This window comes from Pseudonaja textilis, chromosome 3 (assembly GCF_049901715.1).
Source record: "Pseudonaja textilis isolate UNSWEBS1 chromosome 3, rPseTex1.2, whole genome shotgun sequence".
Taxonomy (NCBI): Eukaryota; Metazoa; Chordata; class Lepidosauria; order Squamata; family Elapidae; genus Pseudonaja; species Pseudonaja textilis.
The window spans coordinates 63,894,152-63,912,423 of NC_141992.1; the positions used below are offsets into that span (position 1 = coordinate 63,894,152).

The 18,272-nt window shown below is 33.7% G+C and overlaps 1 protein-coding gene across 15 annotated transcripts in view; it reads right to left on the minus strand.

The window, feature by feature from the left end:
* Positions 1–18,272, minus strand: part of DAB1 (DAB adaptor protein 1) — a 726,322-nt gene that overhangs the window by 190,266 nt on the left and 517,784 nt on the right. For all 15 annotated transcript variants that reach the window (XR_015742881.1, XM_087929981.1, XM_087929975.1 and 12 more), the window contains one exon: positions 6,752–6,954. Coding sequence is in view for 14 of the 15 variants with exons in the window: in XM_087929981.1 (XP_087786107.1) it covers positions 6,752–6,818 (67 nt within the window). In the remaining variant the exon portion in view is untranslated. The remainder of the gene's footprint in view (positions 1–6,751; positions 6,955–18,272) is intronic.

An 18,272-nucleotide genomic window follows, 5' to 3' on the forward strand; every position in this document is an offset into this window, starting at 1 on the left:
AGTGTTATTAACCCTATAACATGTCTACATCCCTAGCTTATTCTGATCCCCACAAACTGATCCCCACCTTATGCCACCTTCACCATGTTTTAATTTAAGGCTAAACTATCACCTATATGTGCCCCCAACCCCCTCTTAACACGATGTGCCATATCAACTCAGGAAAAGAGACATTGATTGTCTACAGCCCCGCAGTTATTTCAGCATTATTCCAGCATCCGGCCTGCTAACATCACACTGCTGACGTCATCTCAAAGCGACCCCTAACACCATCGACCAGAACGCAGGAAAAAAGACCAGGCTCATGTTGTTATGGTAGCATCACGGGACGTATCGAGACTTTTTCCCCCTTTGCTGAACAGGCCGTGGGCATGGCCAGCATATGACACATCTGGCCCATGGGCCAGGAGGTTGACAGCCCTATTCTAGAGTCTTTAAAGTCTTTTAAAAGAAAAGAGGCAGGGGAGCTGAAGAGTACGCACTTTTTAAGTTCTGTTCATGTTGCTGATGTGCACTATAAGTAGTCCTCAATTTATAACCATTCTTTTAGTGCCTGTTGAAAATTACACTGGCACTGAAGTAAGTTTTCACACTTACGACTTTTGCAGCATTCTCATGGTGACATGATCAAAATTAGGGTGCTTTTGGTTCGTATTTATCATATTTTGGCAATTGGTTCATATTTATCATAGTTGCAGTATTCTGGGGTCATGTGATCTCCTTTTGCAACCTTCTGATAGGCAAAACAGGGAAGATGGGGAAGCCAAATTCACTTAACAACCATGTTACTAACTTAACAACTGCAATGATTCACTTAACAATTATCACAAGAAAGATAGTAATATGGGAAAACCTCACAACTACTATCTCAGCAACAGAAGTTTTGGGCTCAATTGCGGCAATTGGTTGAGGACTTTATAGAAATGGCAAAAAATGGTATTGCCTAGGAAGAAAATATGTGAGGTTGTTTGTAACAATGGGATTCTACTTCCTATCAGAAAATGCAAATATCTCCAATGCTTCATTGTAACATTTCTCACTCAGCTAAAACAGTAGAAATGTGATTTATGATGACACTGTTTGCTGAAACAGCCAGCAGATTTTAAACAATTGTTGATGCTGTCATGCCTATTTATAGTGCTGTCAACTTCGGGCACTTATTTGTTTGTGTTTTTAAATTCAATGGATGAGCACACAAAACTCATTTTTCAAGTTAGAATATTTTCAAGGACACACACACACACACTTAAAAACATGTGTGTGTATGTGTGTGTTACAAATATCTCTTCTTAAAATACACATTTCTGTTACAGCTGTACTGTGCATATGTGTTGGGTGTACACATGTGTTATGAAGAGTCTGATTGAGAAAATGCACATAATTTGAAGTATCATTATGGAAATTAAAACAATAATTTTTAAGAGCATGGCTCAAACTAGTTTCTAACTCCCTTCTTAGAACATTCTTTTCATGTAATGATAAGTGGGTAAGATGGAGACAAACTAAATAGCTAATTGAATGCCTAGCATGGTTCCTGGAATTCTTACTTGTACTATTTTCAAATGATAAGCTTACTGTTTTAAAACATGGTAAATGTCCACTTTCAACCTTTGGTTAGTTTGCCAGCATCACTGCCTCCCAATATATGCATGGTTTGCCTAGGTACTTTTTTTTTTTTTTTAGAAAAGAAGCTTAATGTACCTGATTCTATTTAAAATAAATTATTGAACAGGATTTTTTTTTCTCAGTTACAACAGAAAATTGTGATGCTATTCTATCACCTGTAGCTCAGTGGTGGTATTCTACCAGTTTGGTCCGGTTCAGGTGAACCAGTAGTAAAAAATGCTATCGGTTCAGCCGAACCACTAGTAAAAATAATATGCGATTTAGATTAGGTAGAAAGCAGGAAATCATCAAATTTCTTGATTTGTAGCTAATCTAAATCGTGTGCCACAGCTGATCCCCACCACCTCACTGTTGTACTTATCTCACCAAGAGGCTTCCCTGAGGCCCAGTAGGCAAAAAATGGGGCACGGGGGGGAAGCTGTGCAGCCTTTACGCGCCACTTTTTTGCTCCCAGGAGGTTTCCCTGAGGCCCAGTAAGCAAAACAAAAACAAAAACCAGGGTACAGGGGTTTGCTGTGAAAGGGGAAAAAAATACCACCTAGCCATGCTCACCCAGTCACATGACCATCTGGCAATGCCCACCTAGCCACGCCCACAGAACCAGTAGTAAAAAAGAATTGAATCCCACGACTGCTATAGCTTGGATACATAAAAGGAGTATAGGCATCACTTAGGAACTTTTGAATTATGCACTTGTGCAGATACAAGCAAATCTGTTTGCAATTCCAACAAAGAAAGTCCTGAAACATGGGAGAAGGTTAGTTTAAAAGCACTGCATATATACACTTGCTTGAACTTGCAAACACAAGAGTCTTACAAAAAACCTCTTGGAATGTGCCCTGTTTGTAAGACGAGCACTGTCTGTAATTGTCCTCTTATTGTTTCATGCCAAAAGGGACTTTAATAGTCCTGATTCAAAATAGCTTTTCATATTACTTCTATAAATTTATGCTAGGAGCTTAAATGAATTGTGTTACTGAGTACGTTGTTGTAAGCATACACAAAGTATTTTTAAGACTTCATAATACAGTAATTTACAGGAAAAAAATGTGTTTTCAGGTTTTTAAATCTGTTTTTATTGATTGCAGTAAAGTGCATAGAAGAATTGCTTAAATGCTATAAAGATTAGTGAGATTTAGACATTGCTGTTTTCAAGATTTACTCTACAGCTGTTTGATATATCTCATCATAACATTTATGAAATACTCATACTTAAATACCCTAAGAAATGCTAACAGTCATCCAAGTTAATAATTTTTTAAAAAAAACCTGCTTTCCCACATTCAGTAATATGGTTTACAATATATTCATATCTCTAAACAATGGTAGTCTTCATATTATTTTGTTAAATTAACCAATTTATCAAAATAAACTAAAATGGACCATTAATGGTTAAGGCCATAATGTGTGTCCCTTACCAATTTTACACTTCCAATATAATGAGGGTGCCCTGTAAACACTAAAAATATTTTTGTTGAATTAATATTAATCTCACGATCATTAAACATGTATTTAATATTCCTTAATATTCCCTTAATATGGAATATCCCAAATGTGTTTTAGAAATCTTGAAAATAACTAATATCTAATTTAACAATATTTTTAAATATTTACAGAAAAATAATGTTAATTTAGAATGACCCAAAACATATATTAATATCAGTGCAGTGCTAATTCAACTGAACCAAATTTTGAAATCAGTAAATGTTTTCATTGAATATACTTCGATTTTCCAATTTAAATTCACACATTCCTCTTGAAATAATTGAAATAGTTTAAAAAATGATTGGCAATGATCTGCAATAGCCTGGCTTGCTTAAAATTTCAAAAATAAGAAATAAACAAATAAATACATATGTGCATACATACACACTTAAATAAATAAATAAACATTTGCCTCTTTTATGGTAACAAATAGAGCTAAATTCATGCCAATGTGTCCAAGGAGTTTCTTTAACTTTCTAATTGTGCTTATCATCATTGCCTTTTTCTTTTCTTTTTACTTGATCACTTGCATTCCACTGAGAAAATGGAGTCAAAATATGTGCCCAATGAAAAGAATCATTCTCTAACAAAATAGGAAGATGAATGACTTTTTCAATTGTGACTCAGTTGGGAAAATTTTCCATAGCTTGCACTATGACTCAGAGCATCTCTAATTAATGCTGTCAGTAACCCTTTCACACAAGAGGTTTATTTTTGCAAAGTGTTTGAACTCAATCAATTAAACTCTGCAGCACATGCATTTATGAATTATTGAAATTGCCATGTAAGTTACTGTGGAAAGTGTGTATTAAATAGGCCTGTCCCACATAAACAAAAGACAGTTTTTGACAGTGATCCCAGCCAATTTATTATTAGCAAATTCATTATCTGCCCCATGCTAGTAGATATCAGACTTCTAAATGAGGAAGGAATTTAAAACATAAATATTAATGATGGTGAAAGTATAGATTATGCAATAGCAGTCACAAAAACATTCTGTCTGTTCCCTATCTGACTCTAGTGTAGTAGTTTCCCATATTGTGAGTTGTAACTAGTCATACCATACAGATCAGGGCTGCCAAATTCCTGGCACATGGGCCGGATGCTGGCCACGTCCACACCCAGTTTAACGAAGGGGAAAAAATTCCTGATACATCATGTGACGCCACTGTGAAGACTTGAGTTTGACACCCCTGATATAGATCATACATATTTCTCTTACAATATGTGTCTCAAAACAACTGATGAAGGCTTGGCGGATTGCTTTCTTCACAAAGGTTTTTTTTTTAACCAGTTTATGTAAAAAATATACAGGAAGTTCTGGACTTATGACCACAATTGGGGCCACAATTTATGTTACCTATTAACATTGTTTATCATAAACCAGCTGTGAAGGTCACACATTGCAGTCACATGACTCTAGATGCAACAACTCTCATAAATAGATGCTGGTTGCCAAGTATCCAAATTTTAATCACATGACCATGGAGACAGTGTGATGGTTGCAAGTATGAGGACCAGTAAGTGGAAGTAACTTTTATCAGTGCCATTGTAATTTTGAATGATCTGTGAACAAATAGTTGTAAGTCAAGGACTTACAGGATTCAATACAGTATGGTCATTCCGGAGTATATCAAATGGAAGGTTTTTTGAAAAAGGTTAAATGGATTTAGCATTTTTCATTTGATATACAGTTAAAATATAGTAATTAAAAGTGGGAATTCCTTTTCCCTTACTCTAACACCGGTAAAAAAATTGTTACTTTTACTAGAGGTTCGGATATTTAAATGTATGTGTTTTTTTTAATGACCATAGTATCACAAAATTTCATATCCTCAGCTTTGATCTAACTTAATACCAAATATTATGGTAACTGTCTATTCCTTTAATTCTTTGTTTTAGGAATCAATTGCTGATTAAAAGGTCCTGGAACATTATCTATTTGCCTGTGTGTAAGTCTACTAGCAGAATAGTAATCTCCCCCCCCCCCCACACACAAAACAGACAATAAATAAAATTTGGTGCGGGGGAAATAATCAGCAAAAGAAACTCTGAGTTTAGGAAATGGGTTGAGAATCCAATTCAATTGAGAAAAAAACAAAAAAATCACTGAAGACATTTCCAAAGCATTCCTATAGTAAAGCAGATGTGAAGCAGCTCAGAATGGTGACAACTCCCCCTCTGTAATACTCTGCCTTATGGTCACATAATCCACAGTGTTGCTCTTCATGCTTCCTGCATCTTATTATTTAATAGTTTAAGGACAATCTGGAAGGACTTAGGTTAACGCTGCCATGTGGAAAATGGAATTTCAGCTTCCAGTTCTGGAAATATTTCCCATAGCCAGATGCTTGAATGATAAAAATACCTTCTTTACATTACTATCATTTTGCCCCTCCCCCCCTCCACACACAAACAAACACACACACTGAAGGTGGTGAACGTACTTAATACCTTCAAACAACTCTGAAGTCAGTGTTGATTGATCAGAATGATCCCAAATTTTGCTGAACTTATTTATGCTAAGCTACTTGGTTTTTTTTTTAATAACTTTGCTTCATCCTCAAAAGCTGTTTTCTGCATGGCAGCATGGTAATTCTCATTTCATTTGCTAATTGTGTGAGAATCCATACACAAAAAAAGATCTTAGTATTGCCTATTCTGCCTCTCGCTCATGTTATGTTACGTTGTGCTATGTTGTGCTGTATTGTGCAATGTATATATAGTCTGCTAATCTCCATTACAATTCTGTGCCGTGAATGATGTGAGACAATTAAAAATAGTAATGCAGAGGTCCTACAGAACAAATATCCACAAAAAGAATGCCAACACCATTAAAATAAAGATCCCATGACCAATCCATCAACCGCTGTTGGGGAAGAGCCAGATTTTAAGGTGGTTTTTTTTTTAAACAAAAAAACCAATCAGGATAGGCCAAATGAACTCTGTAGAAGACATTTAAAAAGCCATGTGATGTAATAGAGAGGTTTGCTACCTGGCCTATAAAGGAAGATATTTTGAATATTTAAAATCCCCCTAAATATATACATATGAGTAATAGGCCAGAAATATTTAATATAGTCTCCACTATAAGTCAATGCAACTTCATAGATTGCATGGATAGACAAGAAATAAATATGTATATAGCACAGGGTAGAAATAGAGGATCAGGTAAGCTATGAAAAAAAAGCTTATTCATATGAAGGCCAGAAAGCACTATTCTCATTATGATGGGACATCACGGTATACAAAAATGTTGAAATATGATAGCTAAAATATCCACCAAAATCTGGATTGGTTGATAAAGTCCTAGGAGAAAACAAATCAATAAACAGAACAAAAAAATCTCTAAAATAATCAATAAAAAGACACATTTAAAGTAATTTGAGAAAATATACTTCTAGAAATCCCCTTTTCCCCTATAAATGCTTATAGAAAAATACAGAACAAACCCGATTCTATAGGAATGTATATGTCTGCTGCATATCATTTAATTCCTTCAATGCATTCAAGCTTAACGGAGAAACAGAATTTGTGTACCCATCTGGTCAGTTAGTTTCTAGCAAAACAACAATACAAGATCCTATAAGTAGAAATAGTACCATCCTTAACTAAGCTGTAAAGTACAAGAAATTCCTACCTTTCTTTTTAGACTCTTTCTTTGTGCTGGTTTTAACAGCCACTTGAAGTTCTGTCTCAGTTGACATCCTATTGTATCCTTAGTCCTCTTCACACAGATCCAGTATCTTGGCCAGGCTCATTTAGAACAATTCTTCCATAGAATTACTTAGCTTTTCAAATACTAGAATCGAAAGAGCTCATTTCATTCACCCTTTTGAAGTGCTACAATAAAAAAACAACATAATTAAGCCATCTTAAGAATAAGATTTTCTAAGACATATAAAGGTTCAGTTGAAACTTCCTATGTAATATATGTTAATTTTCGTGTGTGTTAAGAAATCTTATTTTCTCTTTGTCACATTTATGAGAGTTATATTAATTTTAGCGGGATATTTACAGTAGGTAACAAATAAATACTATGAATAAACCTTGATGTTTACTAAAGTCCTGAGAATTTCTTACAATTTCTACACACAAACACACATAAGATTTATAAATAGTAATAGCACTTAAGACTTGCATACTGCTTTATAGTGCTTTACAGCCCTCTCTAAGCAGTTTATAGAGCCAGCATATTGCCCCCAACAATCTGGGTCTTCATTTTATCTACCTTAGGAGGATGGAAGGCTGAGTCAACCTTGAGCCTGGTGAGATTCGATCTGCCAAATTGCAGGCAGCTGGCTGCAGCAGAAATAGCCTGCAAAACTGCAGTCTAACCAGTGCACCACCAAGGGTCTTTAAACATACATGTGTTGTATTTATTAAACAGACATGTGTTGTATTTATAGTTTATGCTGGTTAATGATGGCAATAAAGTTATTTGTATCTGCATTTATAGTGTATGTGTGAAAAAATTGTTAAGTTTACATCTAAATTTTCCTCTCTGAGCTTATAATGCAATCTTTTCATACTATCATCCAAACAGCTGCTCTTGCCTGAGATTAGATTTGTACCTGGTTCTCTCTATTGCTCTTAACATTTCAACTCAACAACTTACTGGCAATTGTATACATAAAGTTTATATTTTATTGCAGCTGTAAGAAATTTCATAGGTGTGCTTCAGTTTGCAGGAAACTCAACAAAAACACTTCTTCAAAGCAGCATCATAGAGACTGAAGAACTATCATATCAATTAGACTAGTCATCATGTTATAATCCTGACATTATAAGAGGCTTAAAATAAAAATCTAAAAAGTAAGATGGTAAATTTCAATACTTTGAGTTGAAGTGATGCAATTCCATTTTCTGACTATCAATTACAGCCTCAAATTAATGTACTATTATTGCCCAGATCAATCCAATATCTTAAGACAGAATGTTCCTCCTTCAAACAGCTCCAGCAGGTAGATAATTAACTATTATACACATACAATGTACAAAAAGAATCAGAACAAATACTCAATGTATGGTTGCTTTTCCACTAGCCCACCTGATTTGTACATATTTTTATATATAGCTACCAATCTACTGCTTGAAAGGAAAGTTATAAACACTGTGGTAACAAGCTACTGTTTAAACCCATATTTTCTATATTTTAATATAATTCTATATTTGGACAAAATCACACACTTGAACACATTTTTATGACCCTATAATCCCTTGCTTTGGGGTGGGTTCAAGGCAACAGGCGTTTATTGGCTGGATATCCTTCTTGACACCTATACAAAGTTCGCAGCAAATGTTTTCTTTCTGTGCCCTGATAGAAAAACATCTGTCACTGCCTAGGACTGAATTCTCAACCTTCCAAGTGGGAGGCAAGACCTCTAGGTCACCATACCACCCGTATTCTTGAAAAACAACAATTCATTTCAAATATCTGCTGAATATATAAATGCTTTCTACATCAATTTTTCCACTATTTATGAACATCTTATATATCTATTTTGCATTCCTTTCAAAACGGCATATCAACCATCTTTCTTATTCATGGGAAAAGCACTTTTGGTTGAGAAATCTGGCTGTTCTGTTCATAAGCATACCACTGTTGCTATTGTACTAGAAAACTCATTCATGTAATGTTATCAATATGACTGATGCTTTATAGAATACTGCTGTGTGATGCAATAGAAGCATCAGCATGAAAGAGGATAGGTTATTGAATTATCGAAAAACATTGTCGTTCAGTTGGAATTCTGATTCCTTTATAATCTCAGATCTTAAAGCTGCCTGTGTTTTTGTTTAGCATGAGGGCCAGTATCAAAAACAAAGCTAGTTTTATTGAATTAAACACTAAGCCAAACTACTGTTGATGGCTGAATTTTTTTATTTGCTTATATCCCACCTTTATTATGTTTATAAATTTATCAAGGCAGTGAACATACCCAACACACCTTCCTCCTCCCATTTTCTTCATAATAACAACCTTGTGAGGACAGTTGGGTTGAGAGTGAATGACTGGCTCAAAGTCAACCAAATTAGAACTCACTATCTTCCACTTTCTAGCCTGGTGTCTTGACCACTAGGTCAATACATATTGTGAAATATTTCTGGTAAAATATTGAAAAATCCCTGAGGCTAAAAATCCTTAAAACTGAAGAATATGTCTATAAACCAGAGATCAATGGAATGAAATCACACATACTGTTCTAATGTTCTATTTTCTGCTCATATCTCATTGCAACATTACCCTTCCCAAAATCCAAAAACAACCAACCAAACAAAAAAAGCATACTGATGCTGTTTCCCTCAAGCTGCTTCTGGTTAGCATTTGTCCATCTAAATATTTATGTCCTTTAAATTTCACACAGCCCTTACCAGAAAGAACTGTCAGTTGAATTTCCTAGTTTAACCATTAGGATCTCCAGTATTCTGCTATATTGAGGCAGTGTGTTTTATGCATCTTTTTCTACAAAGTTTCAGATTCTCCTATAATGTCTTTGTCCTTTGTGTTGAATGATATTTGCAACTACAGAGATCAGAATCTTATCAAGTAGAAAAGTAAATATAAAAACAAGAAGCTGACTGTAAGAACTTAAAAGTCAGATCTTGAAACATGTTTGTCATTTAACATTTTGGTTAACTAGCTTCCTTTTTTCCTGAATTTAGTATCTTTCTTCCTGCTAATATCATACTTATCAATTACATTACTCTCTTGCACCTTATCCTTTTTAAAACTTACTTGCCTGACAACTTCTTTCATTCCTTTGAAGTGATTCTTCTGCATCAACCTTGACTTATGTGACCCTATATAAATTGTCATTACAACAGGGATTTAGTCATTTAGGATGACCTTCTAAGTAAAACTCAGCATTCTGAAAGTGCCATAAGGTAAATGTCCCTAAAGTCATTTTATTCCTCCCAGGATTCAAGATATCCTGTGATTCAACCCAAACAAGACTCTTCACATCTTAGTTACTGACAATAGTTTAAAAAACTCAGCATTTTACAATACAGAGATTAAAGCTCTCATTGCTTCAGAATGATTTCAATAAGTGTTTTAAATTAAGTCTCTAAAACTACTTGCCCTTTTCAAATTCAAGCTCTTTCAACATTTTGAAATGCTTCAATAACCTTACATGGCTATGCACAATTTGAACTGATTTAATATTCTTTTAGTGTGTCAAGGTTTGTATATAGTTCTCCTTAATGAGCTCTTCAGAACTGTACATGAATTATCCAATTTTTAAAAAAAACAGATCTTCAAAGTATGTACAACTGGTTTGGAAGATAAAGTTTCTGACAACTCTTCAGAAACCCAAATAAATAAAGTCAATTTTCAAATCATCTAAATAACCCAAAATTAAAACTATTCATTTCTAGTCACTAACTTCCAAATGGGTTGTAAATTATATTAAAAGAAAATGAATAATTAAACTATACAATTAAATAAGTTAAGCTAATACAGATATCTTGATAAAACCATGTTTTAAATAATGTAAGATTATGCAGAAAACATAAACAATAAAATAAATATAAAACCCTACCATTTGAAAAGATCTAGCCCCTCCTCTACTTTTTGCTAATCTGATACTGTGTTCCTTTTCTTGGTAGATAGGCTGTGATACAGCTAAAATTTTATTTTCTCAGAAATTTCACAGGCAATGTTAAAGCATTAACACATTTGCAAGACTTAATGCACATTTATCACTTTACAAACTTCCCAAAACCCAAAGCGGATACAGAACTTCTAACTTTAAGTATCTTTATTTCAACAGATTTATCAATATCTAGTTAATTTACAACTGTCCAGCATATATAAGTAGGATATACCAACTTCTTGTGTTATTCTGCCCTGAAAGATATCAAAGTAACACATCTAGCCTCCCTGAAGGCATTTTGCCTTCACTGTTTGAGTACCTTTCTGAATAATACTACAATAACATCATCTTGTTAGCTTATGCAGCAAAATGTATTTCGAAAGATATTTGATGGAAGGACTCAAAGAGACTCATCAAAAATGCAGCAGTACATATAGCGAAACAGTATTATCTGTTAATTATGTTCTGTGTAAAGGACCAGTTGACTTACAATCTTTTTTATGTATTCAATATGCACCTTCAATATATAAAAACAAGATGTAGAAGCAAGACTTTGTTTCTAGCTATACTTACAACTGTACAACAGTTGAGAGGGCATTTCAGATGCCCTTTACATAATCTTGCATTACATCTACAAAATGTTGAAACATAAGACAGAATCAACCTAAGGCCATTAAAGCATACCTTTACCAATAATATCCAAATTTAACAAGAAGCCCAACAAAATCAAATATTTTCCTGGTATAGATTATTCTTTAAAAACAATGATGGAAATCAGCTTAGTCGGTACTTTTACTGTCAATCACAGTAGTATAAACTTTGCTGCATTCAAAATGAATAATTATGTATATTATTGTTATTGTTTTAACAGTTGTATACATTAGTAATACAGAATGGCACATAAATACCAATCCCAGAAAACATACCATAGAATAGTCTATTACCCAAAACAATGAATATATACTCAATTATTTTTAAAATAAAGCAAACGAATATTTAAATACTGTTGATTCAGACCATACTGTTAAAACTAAACTTAGAAGACACCATAGAAAGAAATTCCCAAATAAAGTGTTTAGATATCAGAAGGAAAGTATGATGCAGAAATAAAACAGACAGGTAGAAATCAAGGTTTAAGCCTTAGACAATCTTCCAATTCTAAAATTCAATGTTTTCATCTGTAAAATGGGTGCAGTAATAATTGAAATGAAGAAAAATACAATCAAGACTGTCAGAAACATTGAAATGCCAGCCGCCTATCCAAATAAGACATAAGAAACATTGTAAAGCAGGTTCTTTAACTGAAAGTGTAATTATATTAATATTTTTCTTAAAAGAAAATGACAACGGTAATCATAATTTAGCCTGAGTTGAGTAGAGTTGGACTTTTTCTTTTGATTAAACTCTTGTTTTGTACTCCGTGCATTATTAAGCTGTAGAACTAGATTGACAAGGGGAAGAATGCATTCAATAGCACCCCCAGTCTAGATCCAATAAGTTGTCTTTCAAGTCATTTCTACTGAAATGGAAGGAAGTTTTCCCCTTTAATTATCACGGCATATTATTTCTTTTAAAGGAGCTGTCAGGTACACAGCATTCACTTAACTGATCTCTCATTCAGATGATAACAATGAAACTGTTTCACAGGAGTGGCTGATTAAACACAATATAAATAACTTCAATTTCCCACGGGGAGGGTGAGGAATGATTAAAACAAAAACACACTGATGAAGATTACTTTCTATGTCAAACAGCACAAGCTTCAAGCAGAAATCTGAAGAAATGAAGCACATGAGAGCTATTAAGTACCCTCAGACTACAACACAGAATTGCATTCTATTTGTGAAATAAGAATGTCAAGCTAAAAAGGGGGAATAAAATAACATTGCTTTAATACATATACTATTTCTCATTTTTTTTAAAATAACATGCTTAGGAGACATTAAGTCCTACATAAAATTAAAAATGAAAGCACCAGTTTCATAATGTTTTCCCCCACCTCTAAAAGGATGACACTTTTAGATTTACCACAAGCTTTTTCTTCAGTTAAAAAAAAGAAACACACAATTTCACAAATGGATGAAAGATATTTTAGATTAATTGATGGATTGGGGAAAAGTTTTGTTTTAGGTTTTTTTTTTTTTTAACTAGGCGAGAGTTCTGTAATTTTGCCCTTCTAGACCAAGGATAGTAACAATGTGATTTCTGTTCTTCTTACTAGTTCACTGATGGATGAATCAGATAAGCAGGTATCTAATACAAAGAAAGATGGCTCACACAAAGGGATTTAAAAAAAAAAACCTACTCACTGAAAGCAAAGGAGGTGCTATTTTTCCCGACATGAGTGGAATGGGCAAGAAAGCAGGGAAAATCCCCAATCAGAGGTTATAGTAAATACCAGCTGGACAAAATACTGGGCCATTGTCGTAACCAAAATGGACATGATGGCTATAATAGGATATAAAGTATCTTAAATGGTGAAAAGTTACTATGCTTTTTTATCCTATTGTGCCTAGGCCTGCAGCACCAGACAACAGTATGTATTCACTACCGCATGTTCATTAGATAGCAACTGATATTTTAAATTTTATATCAGTAGCTCCTCTGTAATACAGGTAGTCCCTGACTTACAATCTTTTGTTTGGTGACCATTCAAAGTTATAAAGGCACTGAAAAAAACTGCTTCATGGCTGTTTTTCCACACTTTTCCCTAGTCACTTTTCCCCACAGGATCAACATTCAGGTGCTTGGCAACTGGCCTGTATTTATGATAGTTGCAATATACCAGGACCACGTGACAATTCTGACAAGCAAAATTCAACAGGGAAGGCAGATTCACTTAACAACCACATTACTAACTTAACAACAGTAGTGATTCGTTTAACAACATGGCAAGAAAGGCTGTAAAACGGGACAAAACTCACTTAGGTGCTTAGCAACATAAATTTGGGGCTCAATTTCAGTCATATGTTGAGGATTGCCTGTATAGAAATGTCAATAAGGGCATTACCTAGGAAAAAAGTATGTGGGATTGTTTGTAACAATGTGATTTTACTTCCTGTCAGAAAATGTGATCGTATGTTGAGGGCTACCTATACACATAAAAATCCATAGTACAGCAGGAAATGCTCTTTTGCTCCCCGCAAAAATAAAATTGTAAGGCACTGATCACAAATACTTTACCCAACTTTCCATTCTGAAATATCTTTCCAATTCACCTGATTTCATTATGACTATCTTCCTCCACTTCCATCACCATCAACAAAACCCTACAGGAATGGTAAGAGAACTTTTTTAAAAAAAGGTTCATACTGTAAAGAATCTTGGACAATTTGGCTGGCTTCAGTACAGATAGTCCTCAATTTTTGACCTAAATGGAACCTGCCCATTATGGTTGCGAGTTATGAGGGACATAAAATGGATCATACATATGGCAAGCCTGATTTTTACCTTTTCTGTGGCAGTCATTAAGTAAACCAATTATTCTCTATGGGCCTGTTTTGCTGAAAACTAGGAGTATAATTTGTTTTTTGGCAAAAAGATTGGTCATGAGACTGTGGAATGCTGCAAATGGCTGTAAATGCGAGCTGATTGTGTAATTTGCAAAATGTAGTCATGTGACCACAGGGGGAAGAGCCCAGCCATTAGAAGTTTGGACCCAGGTCGTAAGTATCCTGGAGAGGTTCTTCATAACTTTGAAGGTTCGCTACATGACTAGTCATAAATGGAGAAATAACTTTATCCTTGAACTGTTTACTCTGTTGGTTCAACTATATTTTCCTGAAGTTATGTAATGTACATTCAAAAACCATTATTTTCCAAACTACAATCTTCCCCGGGGTAGTTGTAAAAACATACATTTCTCTAAATTATTAAATCAGTCTTCTGACTGAATATTTTAATCAACATCCACAAAACAAAGTTCCTACCCTTTGTAGGAATTATTTCATTAACTAAAATTTTGATAAAAAATGCATATACAACCCTGTTAATTATTCTATAACATGTATATATTCCACCAAATTTATTAGAAACCCCAAATCACATTTATTATTTTTAAATATCTTTGAGAGAAAGAATAATTGAGACTTCAAAATTCAACCCTAAGAATAAACTCTTTTTCAATGCCTTTTATATTCACATTTTTGGCCTCTGTGTAGCTTGTAGAAGTTAACATTAAAATACTGTCCACATTCCATCTATTTTTAACATTCAAATTAGAATGACAAGCAAACTGCTATTCAAACTCATATCTTCCATTGTCTCTGCTAATCTAGGTCATCATTACTATTTTTTAAAAAGGAGGAGCGTGTTTTATCAGTGTGATGTCATTTCGGCTCTGATTTTTTGCTGTATGTGTGAAAGCAATCCAATCCTATAAACCTTTTTTTTAAAGAAATGTTGATATTTTTAAGCTCTTCATTTTTTTCCTACAATATTTATTGCTACAGCATTTTTTCCTGCAAGTTATAAAACTTCTAAATAAAAAAAAAAACTGGATTTACTAAACAGAACTAATGAAAACTCTTTTTTAAATGAACTGACTTTTAATTCTTAGAAAAGGACTGCTTATACAGTCTCTAATATAAGTCTCTAACAGTGACAGAATACCTGGTAATTACTGAACTAAAACGTTTTGAAAACCAGTTAGCTCTCTGAAAAAGCTGAAGGGATCTCTGTCTTTTGAAATCAGAGACACTGAACAACACAGACTGTAATTCTTCGAAATAGATATTATGGTAGAAGAAAGAGGGATTATAACCTCTTCTTCCTATTGGATGAAACCAATTTCAGTTCCCATCATAAATATTAAAAATGCCCAGCTATAAGATTGTCTCAATGGATAACAGTTATATCTCTAGTGTTTTATGATAGTTTTTAAATACATTGTTAGGGATACACCCTAGCAGAACCTGCACGGCAGTCAGGCAGGCAAAATATGTGAGATAAACGTTTTTGTAGCTTACACTCAGTAAAACAGATACACAGTGCTAATTAAATAGTTTATTCCGGTAAGAGTTATAGCATAGTCAAACAGTCCATATATCATTCACTAGTCCAGTCCGTCCAGGGATTATTCAGTTGCAAATTCCAGTGTCGAAAAAGAGAGGTCAGTAAACTTACAAATATCAGTCCAGTAATATATCTCCTTGCAGTAGAGATATGAAGAACTCAAAAAACTCCTCTCTTCCTTCAGCAACTCAGCAGTAGGGGAAACACGCAGTTAACAAACCATCAATCCATGCAATCCAGTAATTGTCAGCAATCAATCAGGTTCTCTTGCTCCCTCTTATGGTGGTTTCACACCGCACCCAAAATTACATGCTTTGCAGTTTTAAAGTGACACACACTTAAACTTACAATCATAGTTTATATATATTATTTTACCCAAACTACGTTAGGTAACCTATGTTATTCCTAACATACATCTTAACCTTTCTTTTTTTCTTTCCTTTCTCCCCCTTTTTTTCTTCTGAAATTCTGATTACTAATTAAAATAAATTATGATTGACTATTACAATTAGTTTGGCAAGTAAACGCCTTGAATCATTTTTCTAGCTTAACTAAGGTGCCCTTTCTTTCCAAGGACTAAACTGGATATATCAAATATGTGTAGGAATGTCTAATCGGGATAACTTAATACACCATTCTTTACATTTCTTTTTGGATTGCTTTCTGCCTACTTTTTAAAAAATCATAATAAATATTTTTTTAAAATAGAAAAAAAGAATGAGGTACATATGTCCTGCCATTGATATGGCAAAATAAAATATTCAAAATAAAAGTCAGTGAGCCAGATGCATATTATTACCTTTGTTTTTGTTCTTCCTTCAAGTTGCATCAATGTATTTATTTTATTAAGAATACAGAATGGACTGCATATGCATGTCAGCAGGAAAAGGGAAGAGTTAAGAACGCCAAAGGATGTAATATTTTGTGGTACTGCCGAACCGTCTCTCCTATAGGGAAGTCCTGGGATAAAATAATTCTAAATTATTTTTCTCTGCAGCCCCTGACCAGATGTAGCCATTTGTTAAGCTTGCATCAGTGTTTAAATTTACATCAATTGTTAATATCCAGTTTATGTAAAACTTTTATAGAGTCCTTACCTTATTTTCATTACAACAGTATAATAAATGCTTTTATATATATACTAACTAAACATTTTAATTAAAAAAATAAAATTCAGAAAAATACAGTTGGGTTTAAAAATGCAAATTGTTAATTCCCCATAAAATGTAAACCAAACAAAATCCTCTATTTTTAAACTACATACTATTATTATTTTCTTATGTATTATCTAGTTAAAATCACACAAACTCACACAAAAAAGCTAAAGATTAATTTGTGACAGGTTAGAGATACCTCATTCAGTGTCCACACAATTAGCTAAAACTTCATACAGAAGATACAGAGATATTTGGGGATCTTAAACTCTGTCATAAGTAATAGACTGTTATACATTATTATTTTGTACAACATAATTATGTATTAAGAATGAATTATTTCCTTTTAAAATCTACTTTAATCGAACAAAAGAATTGAAGACCTGAGCCATAGGAAGTTGTAGTTGAAAGCAAAGTGATTTCTACAACTTTTATTACACTATATTATTGTTTTGTTAAAGTATAAAACTCAGTCAAGTAGAATGCTCTTTCCCTAGTTACCACATGTTTTTAGTAGAGACATATAATTTATTTATACACACAAGCCACATTGGTCTTATCCTTCTGCCACATTTTTGCCATAATTTTGATGATGCAATTTTCCCAGATGCTACTGTGCCAGAAAGTCCCAATTCTAACATCTTGCAGAAGTTCCAAAAACATATTTTTGCAAATTTCTATTAAAATACAAAAGTGGATTATAGTAGGAAAAAAACAGAAAAAGACAAAAGAACAATTTATCTATTTTCTATTAAAGGAACAGAAAAGTATCATAATCAGTTCATGATTTTAACTACACTTTTAGGCAACTCATGCTAAAATCACTGATGGCTATTTTTGAGTAAATATATATAGAATATGTATTGATTTATTTGTCAAATTTGTATGCTGTTGACTCCATCAGCTAGAATAGCTGCTATTATTAATATAATAATTATATTAACTTTTCTAATTTCAATAGCACCCAATTAGGAAAAACTTGTCAATCTTATTTGGGGGGCGGGGGGGAAATTAGGTTTAATTACCAAATATTTTAGGCAAACACAGAGTAGCTATTGCATAAGAGAATGCCAGTGATAGTTTCTGTGTTCATGCAAGTATGCATTTATGTATGTATGTATGTATGTATATGTATGTATTGTGAAATTTAGATTTGTATGACCCTCCTTCTTAGAAATGAAAAAAAGAACTAGGAGTGACGTGATAGCAGTGTTCCAAAATCTAAGGGACTTCCACAATCTCAAAAGCACCTGAAGGCAGGACAAAAAGCAATGAAAAGGAAACCAATCAAGGAGAGAACCAACCTAGAATTAAGGAGAAATTTCCTGACAGTGAGAACAATTAATCAGTGGAACGACTTGCCTTCAGAAGTTGTGGGTGCTCCACTACTGATGGT